This window comes from Cyrtonyx montezumae, unplaced genomic scaffold, assembly GCF_038088225.1.
Source record: "Cyrtonyx montezumae isolate F1298 unplaced genomic scaffold, pur_monq_1.0 scaffold_9, whole genome shotgun sequence".
Taxonomy (NCBI): Eukaryota; Metazoa; Chordata; class Aves; order Galliformes; family Odontophoridae; genus Cyrtonyx; species Cyrtonyx montezumae.
In genome coordinates, this window is record NW_027072100.1 from 5,563,931 (window position 1) to 5,580,595 (window position 16,665).

At 52.5% G+C, this 16,665-nt stretch overlaps 2 protein-coding genes and 1 long non-coding RNA gene across 4 annotated transcripts; 2 read left to right on the top strand and 1 right to left on the bottom strand.

The window, feature by feature from the left end:
* The first annotated feature begins 350 nt into the window (after nt 1-350).
* Nucleotides 351-2,076, top strand: LOC136060253 (uncharacterized). The gene is made up of 3 exons (XR_010623338.1): nt 351-854; nt 1,489-1,825; nt 1,955-2,076. It is a non-coding gene; the product is annotated as an uncharacterized LOC136060253 (long non-coding RNA).
* Nucleotides 2,077-2,100: 24 nt separating this feature from the next.
* LOC136060254 (neuritin-like) lies at nt 2,101-7,624 on the top strand. Of its 2 annotated transcripts, none has more exons than XM_065754632.1 (4): nt 2,101-2,140; nt 2,414-2,479; nt 4,569-4,719; nt 6,699-7,624. In XM_065754632.1, the coding sequence occupies exons 2-4, from the start codon at nt 2,473-2,475 to the stop codon at nt 6,919-6,921; spliced, it is 381 nt and encodes a 126-aa protein (XP_065610704.1). In that variant the 5' UTR covers nt 2,101-2,140; nt 2,414-2,472; the 3' UTR covers nt 6,922-7,624. The 2 variants fall into 2 exon arrangements, with proteins under 2 accessions (XP_065610704.1, XP_065610705.1); XM_065754633.1 differs by having other exon boundaries at nt 4,572-4,719.
* A 3,894-nt stretch (nt 7,625-11,518) lies between these two features.
* On the bottom strand, nt 11,519-13,789 carry SYS1 (SYS1 golgi trafficking protein). Its single transcript, XM_065754252.1, has 3 exons — nt 13,628-13,789; nt 13,063-13,130; nt 11,519-12,377 (listed from the first exon to the last, which is right to left on the bottom strand). The coding sequence occupies exons 1-3, from the start codon at nt 13,787-13,789 to the stop codon at nt 12,137-12,139; spliced, it is 471 nt and encodes a 156-aa protein (XP_065610324.1). The 3' UTR covers nt 11,519-12,136.
* Nucleotides 13,790-16,665: the final 2,876 nt, after the last annotated feature.

Genomic DNA, 16,665 nt, shown 5'->3' on the forward strand with positions numbered 1-16,665 from the left:
TCGTGCAGGTGATGCCGGTGACGAGGGGTGAGCTGTGCATGTGGGTCCCTGCCCACCCCGCCAGCCGTCCGCGCTGACCCTCGCCGGGTAGGGCCAGAGAATGAGCTCAGCTCTGTGCTATGTGCGATGTCTGCACCCGCTGGCACCGCTTCCCACCGCGATGCACTGAGGCCGCTCCCTGGCCCAGGATTCCTCGCAGCACCCCGAGGTCCCCGGGGCTCTGTGTCCCCCACGTCCCCACTCTGGGCACAGCACCGAGGGACCCCACATGCGGGCACCCCCATGCTCTGTCCTGCCTGGCTGGGAGCTGTGATATCAGCCACCCGCAGCCTGAGTCATCTCATCTCTCCAGCACAAGCTCTGCCGCTCAGCAGGGCACTCGTTTTATTCCAATTAAATTGGCATAAGGCCCCACGAAATGATTCTCACTCGTGGCCAAGTGTGACTGCCCCTGGCCAAAGGGCAAGAGGGGACACTGAAGGTGACAGAGAGTTCCCACTCGAGGTAGGAAGCCCTGAGAACAAACCTCTGATGGATACCCACAGGGATGGAGCATCCCTGCCCCACTTGTGCCGCTGGGGCAGGCTCATGGCACTGTCCTGTGTCACCAGCACTCAGCCTAACCGCAATGCCCAGGTCCCTGCGAGGTGTCCTCAGGAGATCAGATCCCTGGCCCAGGTAGGGAATGACACATCTTCTTTCCAGGACGCAGAGCTCAGCTCCTGCCAAAAGTCCCCGGGGGTACCCATCATCAAAGCGTGTTCGTCATCAGGGGAAAATGCAACGTGACTCGTTCCTCCTGCCGCTCCCGGTCAGGTTTCTCCCTTCTATTACAGGTTTGCAGCAAACAGGAGGTGAGTCAGGGCGTGCGGGGCGGGAGGCGAGGATGGAGCTGGGGAGGGAGCAGCTGCTCAGCGAAAGGTGAGCTGGTGCTAGGCAGGTGAATCATTCCGTGGGGAAAATCGATCATAATCCTCACAAGCAGTGCTGGCAGTGAAGCGCAGCTTGGCTCGTTCAGTAAATTGCGGAGCAAAGAGAAAAACAAGGCAAGGCTTTTTTTCTGAGGCAATAAATTGTGAGGGAGCAGCCTGCGAAGCTGCGGCAGCCGCGTTCCCTGGGCTCCTTAAAAGGGAGATTTTAGTCCGGGACAGCGGGGAGACAGCAAAGCCATAAACACAGTTGTAGGAATGCAGCTGCTGAGAAACGAGGCTCCCTCAGTTGCGAGGGGAGCAGGGCCATGTCTGGCACCTTGGCTGTGCCCCAAGGGGACACCGATGACCTCAGGTTTGGTGGCCCCAGGGAGCTCTGACCTGGTGCTGCGTCCCTGCCTCCCCAGGTCCATGGCATGCAGATGTCCCCATGTCTGGCTGGTGGCACAGAGCTGGCAGAGCCACAGGGCATGGGGTGGCTGCTCACATCAGTAACCACACTGTGTGTTTGGGTTGGAGGGTTTCCTTTCTACTTTTTTTACTCTTTTCACTCCCACAGGACCTACAGACTTCCCCTCAGGGATGATCGCTTCAGCCATAGCCCTGCACTTCCTCCCACACCAGCATGTGTTGCATTTCCATTCAAGCCAGCTGGCAGGGACAGCTGCACAGGCGCTCAGATCGGAGCCACGGACATTGGATGGACTGCCAGAGTTGGCTGAATGCATGGCTCGCTGCGAGCCCTGCAGCACTGGTCTTGTCATCCTGATGTCACCACGCAGCCTCAGCCCCAGGGAGCCAGGGGATGCTTGGCTCAGGGCTGGGGATGGTGTGGGGCTGGTGCAGATGCTGCTGTCCAGAAGGACCGCAGAGGAAGAGCCTTCCCACCATGCAGGGTAAGGACAAGCACCCTGCTGCTGTTCTCCATTGAGCCGTTTCATCCCTGTACCCTCAATGAGCTCTTCCTGCACTGAACTGATCTCCCACTGAGTCTTCTCTCCATTGATCCATCTCCTCTATCATAGGGCTGTCCCCTGTTCTTTTTGGACACCTTGATTCTGGGACCAGAGTTCTGGTGTCACAGATGTGTGAGGTCACAGCCCATGACCCTGTGGCCTCCAGCAGTGCTGACAGCAGCCCCCCAGCACCTCTCCCCAAGGTCTTGTGTTACCATCTGAGGCCCCAAAATGATGCCATCTACACCCCAGGAGGTACAGCCTATGGCATGACACTGCACTTGCTGAGCCACCACCATGGGGACGTCACAGGGAAGGGACCTCATCAGAGGGGTTGGGGTCTCCATGTGCTTTTGGCAACACCGTGGGCTGGGAGAATCCCCCACTGAGTTGCCCATCCCTTGCTCAAATTAAGAACCTCTGCTTGGAGTGCTGCATCCCCAGAGGAGTCCAGGGCACCCAGGTGGGATGAACTTGGTGCCACCCTAACCTTAACACTGACCCATCGCCGTTCTCTCCCCCTCTCAGGCTGGAGACATGAATGACAAACCCTGCCTGCTGTGTACCATGGAGCAGAAAAGACACCTATGGAAAGTAAGGGCCCCCACGGCATCCCTGTGGGGGCTGCAGGGCACAGGATGGGTGCTGACCCCTACCCCTGCCCTCCTGCCCCACAGGCACTGAAGTCACTGGCGCTGCTTCGGCTGCTGAGGAGTACGAACTGCAGAGTGCAGCAGCTGCATGCGATGGCCGTGCGGTGCTGGCGCTCACTCAGGGCACAGGGACTGCCCAGCATCACATCACTGCTCCCCTGGTAGGTGGGGGTGCAGAGCCCATGGCCCAGCACTGCTGCTCTTCTGGGAAAGGGATAAAGCCCAGGAGTGTGAATTAGAGGCGGTTTGGGTTGGTGCAGGGGGGGCACTGCTTTCAGCCTTAATTCACGGAGGTCTGCAGACAGGGACAGCCCATGGGGTGCGCTGAGCCACGACCCACACTGATGCAGGATGCTTTTTGGTCTGGTCTTCGGGAATGTCACCACCTGCCAGAGAAAGAGAAAGCTGCAGGCAGCCCCGAGACCAGCTCAACCAGCAGCACCATGGATACACCAATGCACCCGGAGACAGGAGCACCACCAGCAGCTGCGGAGGGCAAGCAGGAGTACGGGGGACCCTGCCCCAGCGCTTCCACATGCCGGCCCCCAAAGTGCTGTGCCGCCCTTCAGCCCTGCGCAGGGTCAAGCCCTGCTGCACCCGCTCCTGCGGAGTGAGCCTGGAGCACACGCTCACCATCCGGTGCACACCATCGGTATGAGCACTGCCCTGGGGCCGTCTCCCCCAGCCCCAGCACGGCTCCTCAGCCTCTGGTTTCACTTTTCAGGGCTGCCTGAGGAGCTGGAGGAGAGCTGCCAGAACTGTGGTGTGTTGCACTCAGCCGTTCTGTGAATAAAGGGAGGGACCTGTGCCTTTACCGACACTGACTGACTGCCTCAGAGCTGCTTTAGGGGTGCCAGAGCAGCACCCCCCAGGTACAGGGATAGATGTGTACGGAGGGGTGGAGGTCTCTCCTCCAGGCACCCCAGGACACGCTGTGCACACCCCCATGGTGCTCAGACACCACCAGCCCCCAGAGTGATGCTGTCATAGTGCCAGAAGCCTGCTGCTCCCATCTGGGCTGGGGTAACCAAAGAGTGACTCATTGGACAAAAGCCAGGATCGGGCTGTAAAGATGTACAGTACCATGTAATCCCCTTAGGGATATTACAGCAATGGGAGCTGCTGGTGCCGGAGTCAACAGAGAACATTTTATAGCTGGAGGTGCTAAAGTCAAAAGCTTTGAAGCCGCATACACTTCAGGCTTTGTTCAACACGATGCGTTGGGTTACCCAGGGGGGCTCAAAGCACAGCCCACAAATGTGGCTGCAGCCCCACAGCTCTCAGAGCAGCACCGGGGCAACCCTCACTGTGCCCAGATTTCCACTGTTGGAGGGCCCTCCAACGTGCACATTTGGGGTAACACGTGGGAGCTGCAGCCTGCTCTGACAGTGGCTTTCGGCTCTGCACAGACACTGCACGCTGGGGCTGGTCCAGCAGATGGCACTCGGATCGCACAGTGTTGGGGCTGCACTACTAGGGATTGGGACGGGATTGCACGAGGCTGGGAATCCTAGGAAGGAGCAGGGCTGGACAGCAGTTTGTGGAAAGCAGCGGGGTTGCAGGAGTCCGGGAAGCTTAGCAGGGGATGGGCTGTGCTGTGGAATATGAGAACTGGGCTGCCTGTGGGCACTCATTAGCAGTGGCTCAGCCTCCTCGTTAATTAACCATGGCCAACTCCACTAATTAGCTGTGGCCAGAGCTGGCTGCCCTCCTCACAGAGGTGGGCGGGGATCCTGCAGGCCATGGGGGCACCAGGGCTGGAGTGCAGGCAGTGCCATGGAGCGGCAGTGGGGCATGGCTGTGTTGCTCGTGGCGCTGGGTAAGGATGGGGATGGGATTTGGGTTGGGGTCTGAGTATGAGAGACAGGGAGATGCTGCCAGCTCCGGGCTCAGGAGATACGGGCATGGGAAACATCCTGTGCTGCTGTCTGGGATGTCTGGGTGCTGGGATCCCTTGCCTGTGCCACCGCAGGGAGGAGGTGGGTGCTGTCCCCAGAGGTCCCATGCTCATGTCAACCCCTTGGTGCCAGCAGGGCACCTGGCCATGCTGCTGCCATCGGGCACCGCCTGCGCCAACGTGTACCGAAGGGTCTCTGACTGCGTCCTGAAGCTGGGAGAGAGCATGGCCACGTATGGGGAGGAGGACAGCATGGAACTGCAGGGGCTGCGCAGGGTCTGTGGGTGAGTATGGCCGTGTGAACCGTTGCTTTCACATTTATTTGCCTGCCCTCTTGCTAGGCACCGAGCAGATGGGAGCTGGCTGCGTCCTGCTCTTTCTTCCCCTATTTACACAGACAAACCTGCTCAGGGTACGCAGCCACCCCGGGAGGTGGCAGGACGCTGGGATGCAATGGGAACTGCTCAGTAACACGTCTCTGAGCATGTGGGTTCTTGGTGTTGGGAGCAGCGGGGCATGCAGTGCAGTGTGTGCTGTATCTGGCTGCTGGGGGCTGATTCCTCTCTGCTGAAATTCCCATCTCCAGGGCAAGTAAATATGTAGGAGGGGGCTTTGGACAGGGAGGCTAAATAAGAGGGATGGAGGAAGGGATCTTCCCAGTGGGGCAGGGGACTCAGGACCTCCATGGACAGCCCACTTCTTGCCCTGGTGGAGCAGTGACAGTGGGTGACAAGCCTGCTGTGACCAGAGGAAAAAGGCGATGACGTCCCAGTTTCCTGCCAGGAACTATTTCTGAACAACTGGCCTTTAACCGCATCCTTCCTCAGCTGCCATCTGCCTCCCCAGCATCGTGGTTCCCTTTCTGGGAGCATGGTTTAGGGGTGGAAGTGGAGCTGAGAGCATTGTGCCAGCAGTGTGGGCATCTCATTTCCCTAAGAGCTGTGACCACAGCCCAGCAGCTGAGCATGGGGGGCTGAGTGGGGTGAAACACTGCGACATGCCATCCCTGACTGAAAGCAGAAGTGGGCTGGGTGCTGCTTCCCTGCCATCTTTTACACCAGGCTGATCCCCTACCTCAGCTGGCAGGAGGCTTTCTCCTTATCTCAGGATATTTATTCTGCCACGGTGACTCTGTTTAATGAACTTGATCACAGCTGGCATTCTGACGCAAGCTTGGTAAGAAAACTAAATAAAGAGCTCTCATCTGCACGTCTGGAGGAAGGGGCCAATTCCAGTGCAGAGCGCTTAGACAAAAACAGGCTGCCCTGTTCTGGTGCTGGGGTCTGTGCTCTGCTGCTGGGCTGGGATGTAAGCCTGGTGGGAGAGGGGCAGAGTCACTGCTCTTCTTTTGGGAGAAAGACCTGGGGAAGGTTAGCAGCAAGCATGGCTTGGAGCCTTATCTGTCCATTTTGAGAGAAACCACAAGTTCAAACCACCCTGGCAAACCATGCTGAGGTCTTGCTTGCAGGTGCTGGAGAGCTGTGCCAGCTGGAGGAGTCAGCAGGACTGCGGCCCCAGAGCTCAGCACAGGCCATGGCGCTCGCTGAGACTTTCAGGCTCCTGCTGGTTTATTTTGTGGGTTTCCATCTACAAAGCAGAGACCTCGCCTGTGAGTTCAGCTGTGCTGGGACATGCAGTCGTGCTGCTGTTCACACAGCAACCTCCCAGGATGTCATCATCTCCTCCCCAGCACAGGGCAGCACTACATCAGCCTTTGGGTCTGGCATTGAGTCAAGTGCTCTGCTAGCCTCAAATGCTCTGTAACCAAAATAACCTAAACAAACTTCCACGAGGCAGCATACCAAACTCAATCGGGCAGAGATGCCTTCTCCAGTCCTCTTGGTGCAAGGCAAGGAGGCACAGCTGAGCCTGGTGTCTGCTGTCCTCACCTGGGGGCATCTGGAGCTCATCTAGAGCTCATCTAGCAGCTGAGGGCAGAGAGCTCATTGGGAACAGCTCAAAGGCAGCCTCTCCAGAGCCAGCGGGCCTTCTCAGCAAAGGTAAGTAGAAGCTGAGGGGTAGGCATAGCCCAAGGCTGGTGCTGGAGTGTGCCAGCACAGCGCCCATTTAGGCCTTACGTGGAAGCCTTGTTGGGGTGCCGCACCTCTTAACAGAGCGGGTGTTTGCTGTTGGGCTGCTCCCTGGGCTAGATAACTGACACAAAATATTGAGGCTGCAGATGTTTGCAGGGGCAGCAAGACACTGCCTGCTGCACTGTGCTGTCATACAGCAAAGGGTCTAACAGTGTTGTTCTCTGCTGCAGGTACTGGGATGAATTTCATGTGTGTGCCCTGACGGCACTCTGGGAGTGCCAGGAAGCAGCAGCCATCTGGGAGATGCTAAGGAAGGAGTCCCAAAAGATCAAATTCCAAGGCAGTCTGTTCGACCTCTGCAGCCCCAGCACAGCCCAAAGCTTTGCCTGGCCCTGTGTTCCCAACGTGTCAGTCCTCAGCATCCCTCTCATCATCACTTGGCTGAACTTATAGACCTCAGCTCCATAAGTACCACAGCAAAGGTGCTGGCAGCACGCTGGGGCTCCTTTCTGATCGTTTGCTTTTCCAGACCTTTGAGGAGCACGGTGCTCAGCAAACTCTCAGCTCTGTCCCATGACTATGAGACCCATAAGAGTTCAGCAGCATCTAGTGGGTTTTGGTGTTTCTCTGTGATTTGGGACAGCACTTGTCCCCTTTGGTGTCAAGGCACAAGCAGAGCTCTGTCTGCAGAGGATTTGGGGGAAAATGGCAAGTGTGTCACGAACACCAGATTCTTTTTGGACTCTTCCACGGCCGTTGGATGAAAGCCTGTTTGTTCAGCTGCCTGTTCCCACAGTTTTTTATTTGGGTGCTGAAAATGTGTGAGGTGCAGGGGGTGGTGTACATCCCGCAAAGAGCACAGAGGTGATGGCCTTCTTTCTTTGAGGACACACTGAAAACCCCACTAAAGAATAGTCTCAGGTGCATGACCTCTTTCCTAGCACACATCGGGGCTCCCGAGTAACTCCTGTGTTATGTGTAAACCATTTTTCTGAGGAAATGTAAAGGCAAAATATCTCTGGGGGGGAGAAGATGTAAAGCAACCATAACAAAACCTTTTTATGGTAACTCTTTTGCTTTAAAGTTTTCCCCAATAGTACTTGTAAAGCAGCTCTGTGGGTGACTGTGTGTAATTGCAGAGTATTAAATTCTGTCACAGAGGTTGAAGCCATTTGTCCTGTCTCCTTTGTAGTGCAGTCTCTTCTCACCTCCTTTGCAACTCAGAGCATTGTTAGTTTTGCTGCTTCAGTACAAGCACAAAAAGTATCTGCAGTAGAGAGGTGCTTGGATGCAATTTTGGGTATGCTACAAAATACTCAGATACTGGGAATGCAATGCAGTGTGTAGGGATGCTAACAAAGCTCTGCCCTGCCTTACTGGGTAGGGAAAAGGAGCCAGGGACCCAGAGTGGCCCAACCTGCGGCCATGCCTCACTAAGAGGAAGCACTGTGAGTCTTCCTTGCTTTTTCTACTGCTTTCAGTTCATGCCTCATAGAGTGCTGCCACTGCTGAATGGGGAAGGAGCTGGTTTTCATCATGCTCTGTATTAGTGCTCATCAGCTGGATGTGGCTGTGAACTTCATGCTCTAATTAAGAGAACCATCTGTCTTTCATCAGATTTGAAATGTCTGTGTTTAACTCTCAGGGTATTTTCAGTCTGACTTACCTAAATATGTCATACATCACTCTGGCTGCTCTCAGACTGGCCACTTATCAGGGAACCTGCTTTGTTTTCAGGACAGGAATAGTGGTTCAAGGCTTTTTAATGACCACTCACGTTCCTCTCCTGGCACTCATGCTTTCTCTTACTACTTTCTCCTTTACCCATTCAATTCCTGCAGCTGCAGAATGGAATGAATGGAGGCAAATTCCAAGAAATAAGATGGGGAGGAGCAGCAGTGTTCACACAGCACTCCAGAACAAGGTTGAACCCAGGCCCTCAGCAGGCGACAGTTATTCTTGTACTCAGCATCTCTGGCACAATGTCTGACAACATGTAGTGGAGAAGAGATGAGGCAGAGCTCTGCAGAGCCTGCACTGAACCACTGTGCTGTGTTGGAGCAGAGCAGGAAGGAGAACCAACAACAGCATGTGCTGTTGTCATGGTTTTATGATTTTTGGTATTGGTATTCCACATCATAACTTCATGTAGTGTATTAAGAGTTAAAGCTCCAGCTCCATGGATCATTGATAGTGCTGGGTATACCTGTCTCAGAAGAGAAGAACTACATTCTCCAGAGGACTGTGTGATGCTTTGCACTTTTACGTGTTTAGGCTCAGAGGGAAAGATAAAAACTGTCTGCAGTCATGGGACGCTCTCTTTCCTTTGGGACCCACTCAGCAGTGGGTGCTCGCTGCCGTCTCAGCGTTAGCGTTCGGTTTATCAGACACTCTCTCTTGCTCATTTTATTTGATTCGTGAGCCTCAATTCCAATTATATCGTGTTATATTGTGTTATTTTGCTTTCCAATATCTTATTTAGTAAATTAGCTTTTGTCCTCAGATCGTTGCTGCTGTTTCATTTCTAGGCCCATCTCCCTTCCTCCTTTCCCCCTTCTCCTTTCCTGGGGCGTGGGTCCCCCACACCAATCATCACAGAACCGGGCTGAACCTGCCCATAAACTGCTGACAGCTGTTCAGTGCTGTTCCCCATTCCCTCTGTTGCCTCCTCTTCTGTTCGGGGTTCACAGTGGGGGAATGGTGAGCAGGTGGGTATCCAAGGCCAGAGTGTTTTGTACCCAGATCATGTACCTGATCTTTGTTTCAAATTGGTGTTTAATGCCTCTAGGGAAACAAAGCACAGCTCTCAACATTTCCCTTCCTTGGCTTCTCTCTGAATTTGGCATCTTCTCTTAAAATGTTCAACTTTCGGGTGGCTTTGGGGAAGGGGAATGTGAAAGTCTGAGCAGAAGTCATCATTTGCAAATCCTTGGATGCGGACGACTAGCTGATGTGACTGCTGTCTCTGAGAAGAGCTCGTGTTAGGGTAAATCTTCCCTGGGAGCAAATACTTCAACTCTGCTGCACACATGAAAAAAGGATTCATTAAGACATAAAGACCATCTGCCATTAATCAGGTGTGGAGCAGCAGGAATTCTTAAAGCCAAAGGTGCTGGTAAGACCTGACTGAATGTATGCAAGTGAAAACTTGGTCTCATAATATGCGAGTGATGAATTGCAGAAGTTCCCTTCTCAGTGTGTGTAACTTTTAGCACAACTTCCCCTGTAACTTGGACAAGTACAGTAAGTTTCCTTTGTTTTAAAGGAAAAAAGGCACTATTCAGATTAAATTCTTAAAGGGAGCAGACTTAAAAGTCTTTCTACTCCAGTAGCATGCTTCATGCTAATGCAGTGCAGAGTGCTGGATATCCCACAGCCTCAGTGTTAAATTCAGGTGCACCAAGGACTCTTCTCTTGGCCCTGTTCTGCCTAAGGATCTCCAGCTGCACCAGAACTTGACACCCCCCTGCAAGGGTGGCTGTTGAGGCAGTCAAAGCCTATCTTATGCATTCAGAAAGTAAGGAAGCATTCCTTTGTCCGAAGTTTTCATCCTTGCTCTTCCAGGAGGACAGAGGAAGCATCTCTTTAATACAATCTCACAACAATCCCAGGATCAGCTGTCCATTTTGCTTTAAGAAATGGGAGTGCTGTGACTTTCCTTCTTCTGCCTGTTCCCAGAGATGTTCCCCCTCAGTACCAACAGCAAACAGCAGGAGAGGGCAAAATGACTCTGAAAGGGCCTTAAAATACAACTAATACCCAGATGGGGTTTGGCAGCCCCAAGGCAAAGCATGCCCTCTGCTGTGCCCCGATCCCAATCCTGCACGCACATCTCTTTTCAGAAGGAGATACTGGCACCTACTGGAAGCCCAAGTGCTGCTTTGTGTCTAGGCTGGACGTGGCTGGAAGGAAAGCAAGTATTCCCAGACACGAGAAACCAGAAGGCTTGGAGCAGGGATGAAAAGCTGGCTGAATGCACAGCAGAGACAGGGGGGAAGCAGTAACAAATGACATCTGAACTTGGATTAACTTCTTCCTCTGAAAGACTGCTTCTATGCATGTGATAGCACAAAAATTGGGCTTAAAGGGATTTTGGTCAGGAAAAGGTCCTGGGGAAATCTCAGACCATGAGAAGCACTGCCTAAGAACACGTTGGCAGCAACCCCTCCTTCTCTGCAGCAAACCTGCCAAGTATCTGAAGCACTGGGATGTCAACCTGCCCAAATTCATAGAATATGAAAGCAGGAATTGAAATATAGTTCCCCCAGTAACAAAAGTCAAAAGAGCAACTTCAAACAGTTTCTCATCTGCAACTCAAATCATCCCACCAATTCTCAACGAGCCAAATTAGCAAGTAATTTGCACAAATTAACATTTGCAAACATTAACGTGCAAAAGCAAGTTACCACTCGCTGCACAGGAGGAATCCCTCCTTCAGAACTTGCTTTGCCCCCTTTCAGGTTCTTGCAAACCCAACGCCCCTCAGTGGCCACCCTGCAGGATGCACATCTGTTTGTGCAGGCTGTGGGACCCGAAGGATCTGCTCGGCCCCAATGCAGTGAGGCTGATGTTCGTGCCTGCCCCGTGGGTGAGCTTATGGGACAGCCTCTAAATGAAAGCACATCCTGTCACTCTGAGAAACAAGTAGCAGTTTCTCGCTTGAATAAACATCATCTCAGATAGATTAGATCTGCTGTTACTGTTTTTTGGTTTGTTTTTCAAGTCAGAACTAAGAACCAGGCAAATATGAACAGCTCTTGGAAACCTTTGCAAGCTTACCTGAGACACCTCCAGCCTAGGACTGAGTCCCTGGACTGCTGACACTCCTCCTGCAGCGAGCAGTACGTTGGCTGATTTCTCTAGACAGCACTCAAAGATGCCTTGATTACAGAGGAGAGGTACTGGATATTTACTGCAGGAAGTTTTATGTCCCCTAAACGGGGCAGCCTACGTACTGTGTTCTCTGGATGCATCCTCCTCTGTTGCCATGATACAGACATTCATGGTGCTTTATTGAAGTGCTCAGCTTCCCAGGAGAACGGTAACAGGCTCACAGCAACATAATACTTTTATTATTACAAAAGGTTTCTTCAGCAAACTGCTGTCTGACATCTCTATGTATTAAACATAGAAAGAGCAAACAACCCCATCTAACGTTACAAGGTTTTTAGGGTCTCAGCTGGTGATTCAGGTAAGTACAACTGCTTTCTTTCTTACCCCACCCATTCACTTCCTTGACATTTTTCTTCCAACCAAAGCACAAAAAAGTGTCAGCCCAGACACAGCAGCTCCCAGCCACAGTGCTCACAGTGCCAGCTCCTGCACAACGAGCTGACCACTGCAGCACCCATTCAGGGACCTTTCACATTTATTAAATTCCAGATGCTCCTCCTTGTGAAGTTTTGCTACCTGGCTTTTAACAGTCTCAAGAGTGAAGAGTTCAAGAGCACACTTGCCATACAGTCATTAAATGCTTAGTGTTAATAAAATAAACATCTTCTCCTCCTCTGTTGTCTGATGATGACAGAGGAGATGCTCACACTCACACAGTCTTTAAAAAAAAAAGTCTCAACAGACCTGCTGTGCTTCTTCAGTGATGACTTTCAGGCATTAGATGTACTTGTGCTGGAAACAATGATGCAGTGCAGCATGTCGTTGCCAGAGCAAGTTATACATTGGATTTGGGAGCAGAATTGAGAGGGATTTCCCTAAGTTCTATCCTCATGCAGAGGTACTCCCCAATTGCAGCCATCAGTGCTGTGCACACGATGTGCACCAGCCACCACGTCAGAGTTGAGGGAAAGTGCGAGTTATAAATCCAGCAGCCCAGAAGATGGAAGAAATGAACCGTGACTGTGAAATCCAAGCACTGTTTTCCTCGCCGGATAAAGTACAGCAAGCCCAGAGCACTGCAAAGTAAAGACACAAATGAACAAACTGCACTATGCCCATGGACAAGGGGATACAGTAAGAGCTAACACGAGTTACTGGTGTTGCTTATTCATCTGTTTCAAAACTTCTTGGCCGTTTTAGGGATAGGATGTCTCTCACCATCCTCACAGATGCTGCCACAAGATTTAAATGGCTTACAGCATTTTGATTACATGATGGCAGGGAAATAAGCTTTCAGTTTAAAAAGCCTGACTGTCTCTCTGTGCTATCTCCCCCAGTAATCCTTGCACAGTGGCAGGTGCAAAATACATTATTGTTTATAGATCACTGTTTGTTAAGACTCATTAATTCTAACTTTTGGTAAAATCTCTTACTGAGACAGCAAAGTAAAATGTCTTATCCAGTATCTAGAAAGTCACAGTCTTATCCAGTATCTAGACAAAATGTCTTATCCAGTATCTAGAAAGTCACATTTGGAGTCAGCAGTTCCCACCTGTGCTCCTCTCCAGACAAGAACAGGGAATAACCTGACCTCAGCAGACTTGCTCTCCAGGCACTGGGCTTCCAGCAGATGTTTTGGGAGAGACAGTGAACTATGCTGAATTCTCTTAAAGTTCAGAGTTACGAAAGAGCAAGCTCAAGACACCAGAACCGTTAGGATGACAGAAGTGCTATGCGTGCTGTGGCTAGTTGCTGACTTACCAGGTGAGTGCATTGAGGACGAAAGCCATCATGGAGAGCCTCCCAGGCGGAGTCGAGAAGCCTAGAATCTACACAGCATTATTAGTAAGAAACCACAGCACAAATCACAGTGCAGGGCCTGGACAGGACAGCACTGCCCTGCACAGATTACAGCCTCTAGAGTGAACCTGAGCAGTTACAGCACTCCTCCTAGGAGGTCTGTCTCTCTGGGACACCTGTACAGAAAGAGCTGCTGGCTGCACACCAAGAGACCCTGAGGTGAAGGGTACATGCACAGAGTGGGCTCACCTCTATCACAGAACCGTTTGAGTTGAGAGGGACCTTTAAAAGTCATCTAGTCCAACTGCCCTGCAGCGAGTGGGCACTGGAGGGGCCGCCTCCGCGCAAGGGTCCCACTCACACAGCCAGATGCCATCGGGACACTGAGGGACGCGCTGCCTCGGCACCGGGCCGGCCACACACAGCCCCGCACGGGCCCGTCCGCGAGGCGGGAAGCGCGCACACGGACGCACAGACACACGGACAGGGCCTGGCGCTGCGCGGGGCCCACCGCCCGCATCCTCACCTCGTCACTGAAGATCTGGTGGAGGGAGGGCCCGGTGCTGCTGAGGGCCCCGAGGAGGGCGAGCCAGAGCCCGAGCGAGCTGTAGTAGGCGGCCTGCATCAGCACCATCTGCGCCACGATCAGCGCCGGGTCCCACACGTAGCTGCGGAACTGCCCCGCCATCGCCCGTAGCGCGGCGGAAGCGGAAGCGGAAACGCCTTCAGGAGCGACGGCCCTGGAACGGCACAGCGCCCCCTCGCGGGGCGGCGGATGTGCGGTCCTCCACTGCGGCGGCGCGGTTCAGCTGCGGGCGGTGGGAGGCGAGCCCCGCCGTGGCTGTGGAGTATTTCCGGCTGCGGGGACTCGGATTACGATCTGTGCCGTTCTCTGCTGACGTTCCGCTCCGTTTCCCGGTCTGGGAGGTTCCGCAGCCTGCCTCGCTGCGTGCTTTTCCTCCCTCGCGCTGTGGGTGTCACCGTGCTGATGCGTGCTGGGCGCGTTTCCTTCCCTGTTCCCAGAGCTGATGCTCCTCGCCGGGATTGCACAAGGCTGTGGGCTGTGTCCGCCGCGCTCTGACTTCGGCCTTCAGAGAACTGGGCTCTGCCGAAGCTTACCGGCGCGCTGAGGGCAGAAATGAACGTGGGAAAATCCCGGGGCCGCTCAAGGCTGCCCGCTGGCAGCACGCTGCTGAGCATGGATTGTGAGACTCGACACTTCCTCTGTTAACTCTTAGTAGAAATTGGTTTCCTTTCCTGAAATCTGCTGCGCTTGCATCTCTGAGAAGTGCAAGCCCTCGCTTTGGTACTTACCTCCACTTCCTTATTTCTTTTTGAAGCTTCGTAGGACTGAATTTCCTCTGCCAGCAAAAATGAGAGTTGTTTAGTCATAGCTGACTAAAACTCCAAGCTCATGAACAGAAATCCTGGCAGGGCTGTTGGTATAATTTCTGGGTGTCTTTCCACACCACAGTCGTCAGCAACAGTGTTTCTGCTTTACCCATTAGTCCCTGCAATCACAAGATAGGAGATGGTGTTCTGGGAAGTACCGGCCTGAATTCCTTCCAAACTCGAGTCTCCTCCCTGCTTGGTTGCTGCCCCGTAATTGAAGGTGGCAGTGATGTCAGACGTGGGTTCTGACTGCCTCTTGCACAGGGAACGTAACAGCTCAGAGGCAGCAGAGTGCTGTGGCAAAGGTTTGTGCTCAGTCCCGGGGCTCAGTTGCACTCCATCTCATGAACGTGAAGACGTTTCCTGGCTGGCTTGGCAATAGCACGTTGTGTGGTCGTGTTTGTCCATCTGCACTCCCTGGTCCAGCTCATCCTCCTTTCCTGCTGCCCCTGCTTAGAGAACCATGTCCTCCTCTTGAAGCAGAGGACATTCTCACTAAGGGGAGCCTTGCCTCACATCCCCTCCCTGTGGGAAGGGTTAAGGTGAACCTGAAAGGGAAATGTTTGGGGGAAAATAAGTATCTCTTCAATTTCCCTTTTTTTCTTCTTAGTTGAAATGAAAGCTGGAGCCAGCTGTAGAGGGAAGATGTGTTAGAAGGGAAAAGGATGTTGAAACAGAGATCATGCCTTCTAGAGCACCACAGCACATGTTGTTTGCCTGGCTTCTGATTAAGTGTCCTTTTTTAAAGAGCTGTCTCACCCTTCAAATGAACTATAGTTGGACACTGCATGCTACCTCCAGTATGTTTGGATCACGTGTTGGGAATCAGCAGATGTTTTTATTTTCAGGGTGAGAGTTGGGTATGGAACACTGGGTTAGGAGCAGTCGAGGCCAGCCTACATTATTCTCTGCCAACTGTAATTTTGGCTGTAGAAGGGAACTGATACACCTTGAATGTGAACGTTCACTGCCCAGAACAAATATGAGGTTCAGTGCATGTAGTGGGGTTTCAAATAAGTGCATGTCAGCTGTGCATTTCTCTGTCTGGGTCCATTTGTGCTGTCACTCTCTGTAAATGTCATATACCCACGATTTTTCTGTGTTGTTCCAGAGAGGAGAAAGTCATTGTTTTCAGAGGAGACATTTGAAGGGCAAAATGAAGCCGCCTATGTTATGTCATGGTTTTGAAAAACCACGTTATGATTTCTGTGGCTGCATTTCCTCTCTGATAATTGCTTTTGGGACAACGTGGCAGAAAGTTTGTGTGTGTGTGTGGTAGAGGGGTGGATCTACAAGATGCACTGTGAAAATGCCATCGGTGGCATTATGTAAATTTGTATCAAGGCTGGAAAGTACATTCTGATTGAGTTTAATTTTCCCTTCTGTTTCCAGAAGCCCAAGATTCCTGTCACTTTGTTTGCAGGATTATGCACACAGGTGTGGCTATGATGGACAATGCCCTGCCCATTCTGTTGAAGCAGGGAAGCTCAGCATGATCAAAATTTCCTGATGATGTTTTGTGCCACATGGAGGGATTTTGTAGCAGTGTTGAGGTATATAATAACCGGGAAGTGTAGTGCCTATTGTGCTTGTATCTAGAGGAAATAGGCAGGAAAGTCAGCAGTGTTTGTAGCCACAATACAGACAGCTGGTTTTGAAAGCACCTTTGTGGTTACTGCCTTACTTAGAAAGGGGGTAGAAGGACTGTGGCCACAAGCACACAAGTGTAGGAGTCACGCAGAAGGTTAGGGAGAGCTGCCCTGCTTCTGTCCACCTTGTGCTGCTGAGGCTATCTCCTGTCTAGCAGATGTCATGCACATCAACCCGTGCCATGTGCTCTTGTTCCCCTCCACCTTCTGCTGCCCAGCTGTGCAGGAGCCCAGAGCTGGAGGCTGACTGCAGCAGGGCTCCCTGCCTGCTCTTCCATGAGCTACTGTGTGGTGAAGTGGGTGTGATATGGAAGGGCAGTGATCCAGCTGACAGCCAGCAGCCCTCCCTCATAGTCCTGGTGGCCCTGTGTGCTGCAGAGTAGAGGTTTAGTGAGAAATTGCTGGGCACAGGGGCTAGTATTCAAGGAAACTCCACCGTTGCCTCCAGCCTGCTTCCTACACCTAGAGGAGTGCCCTCTTCAGATTTTGTTTTACCAAGCTCAGAGCAGCACTCCTTGTCAGT

Excerpts from the sequence above, each read along its gene's own strand:
- LOC136060254 (XM_065754632.1), top strand. Across the intron at positions 4,720-6,698 it reads GGGCTGCGCAGGGTCTGTGG|GTACTGGGATGAATTTCATG; the intron begins GTGAGTATGGCC and ends TCTCTGCTGCAG.
- SYS1 (XM_065754252.1), bottom strand. The coding sequence starts at position 13,789 with ATGGCGGGGCAGTTCCGCAGCTACGTGTGGGACCCGGCGCTGATCGTG. Across the intron at positions 13,131-13,627 it reads ACCAGATCTTCAGTGACGAG|ATTCTAGGCTTCTCGACTCC; the intron begins GTGAGGATGCGG and ends AATGCTGTGTAG. Across the intron at positions 12,378-13,062 it reads GTCCTCAATGCACTCACCTG|TGCTCTGGGCTTGCTGTACT; the intron begins GTAAGTCAGCAA and ends TTTACTTTGCAG.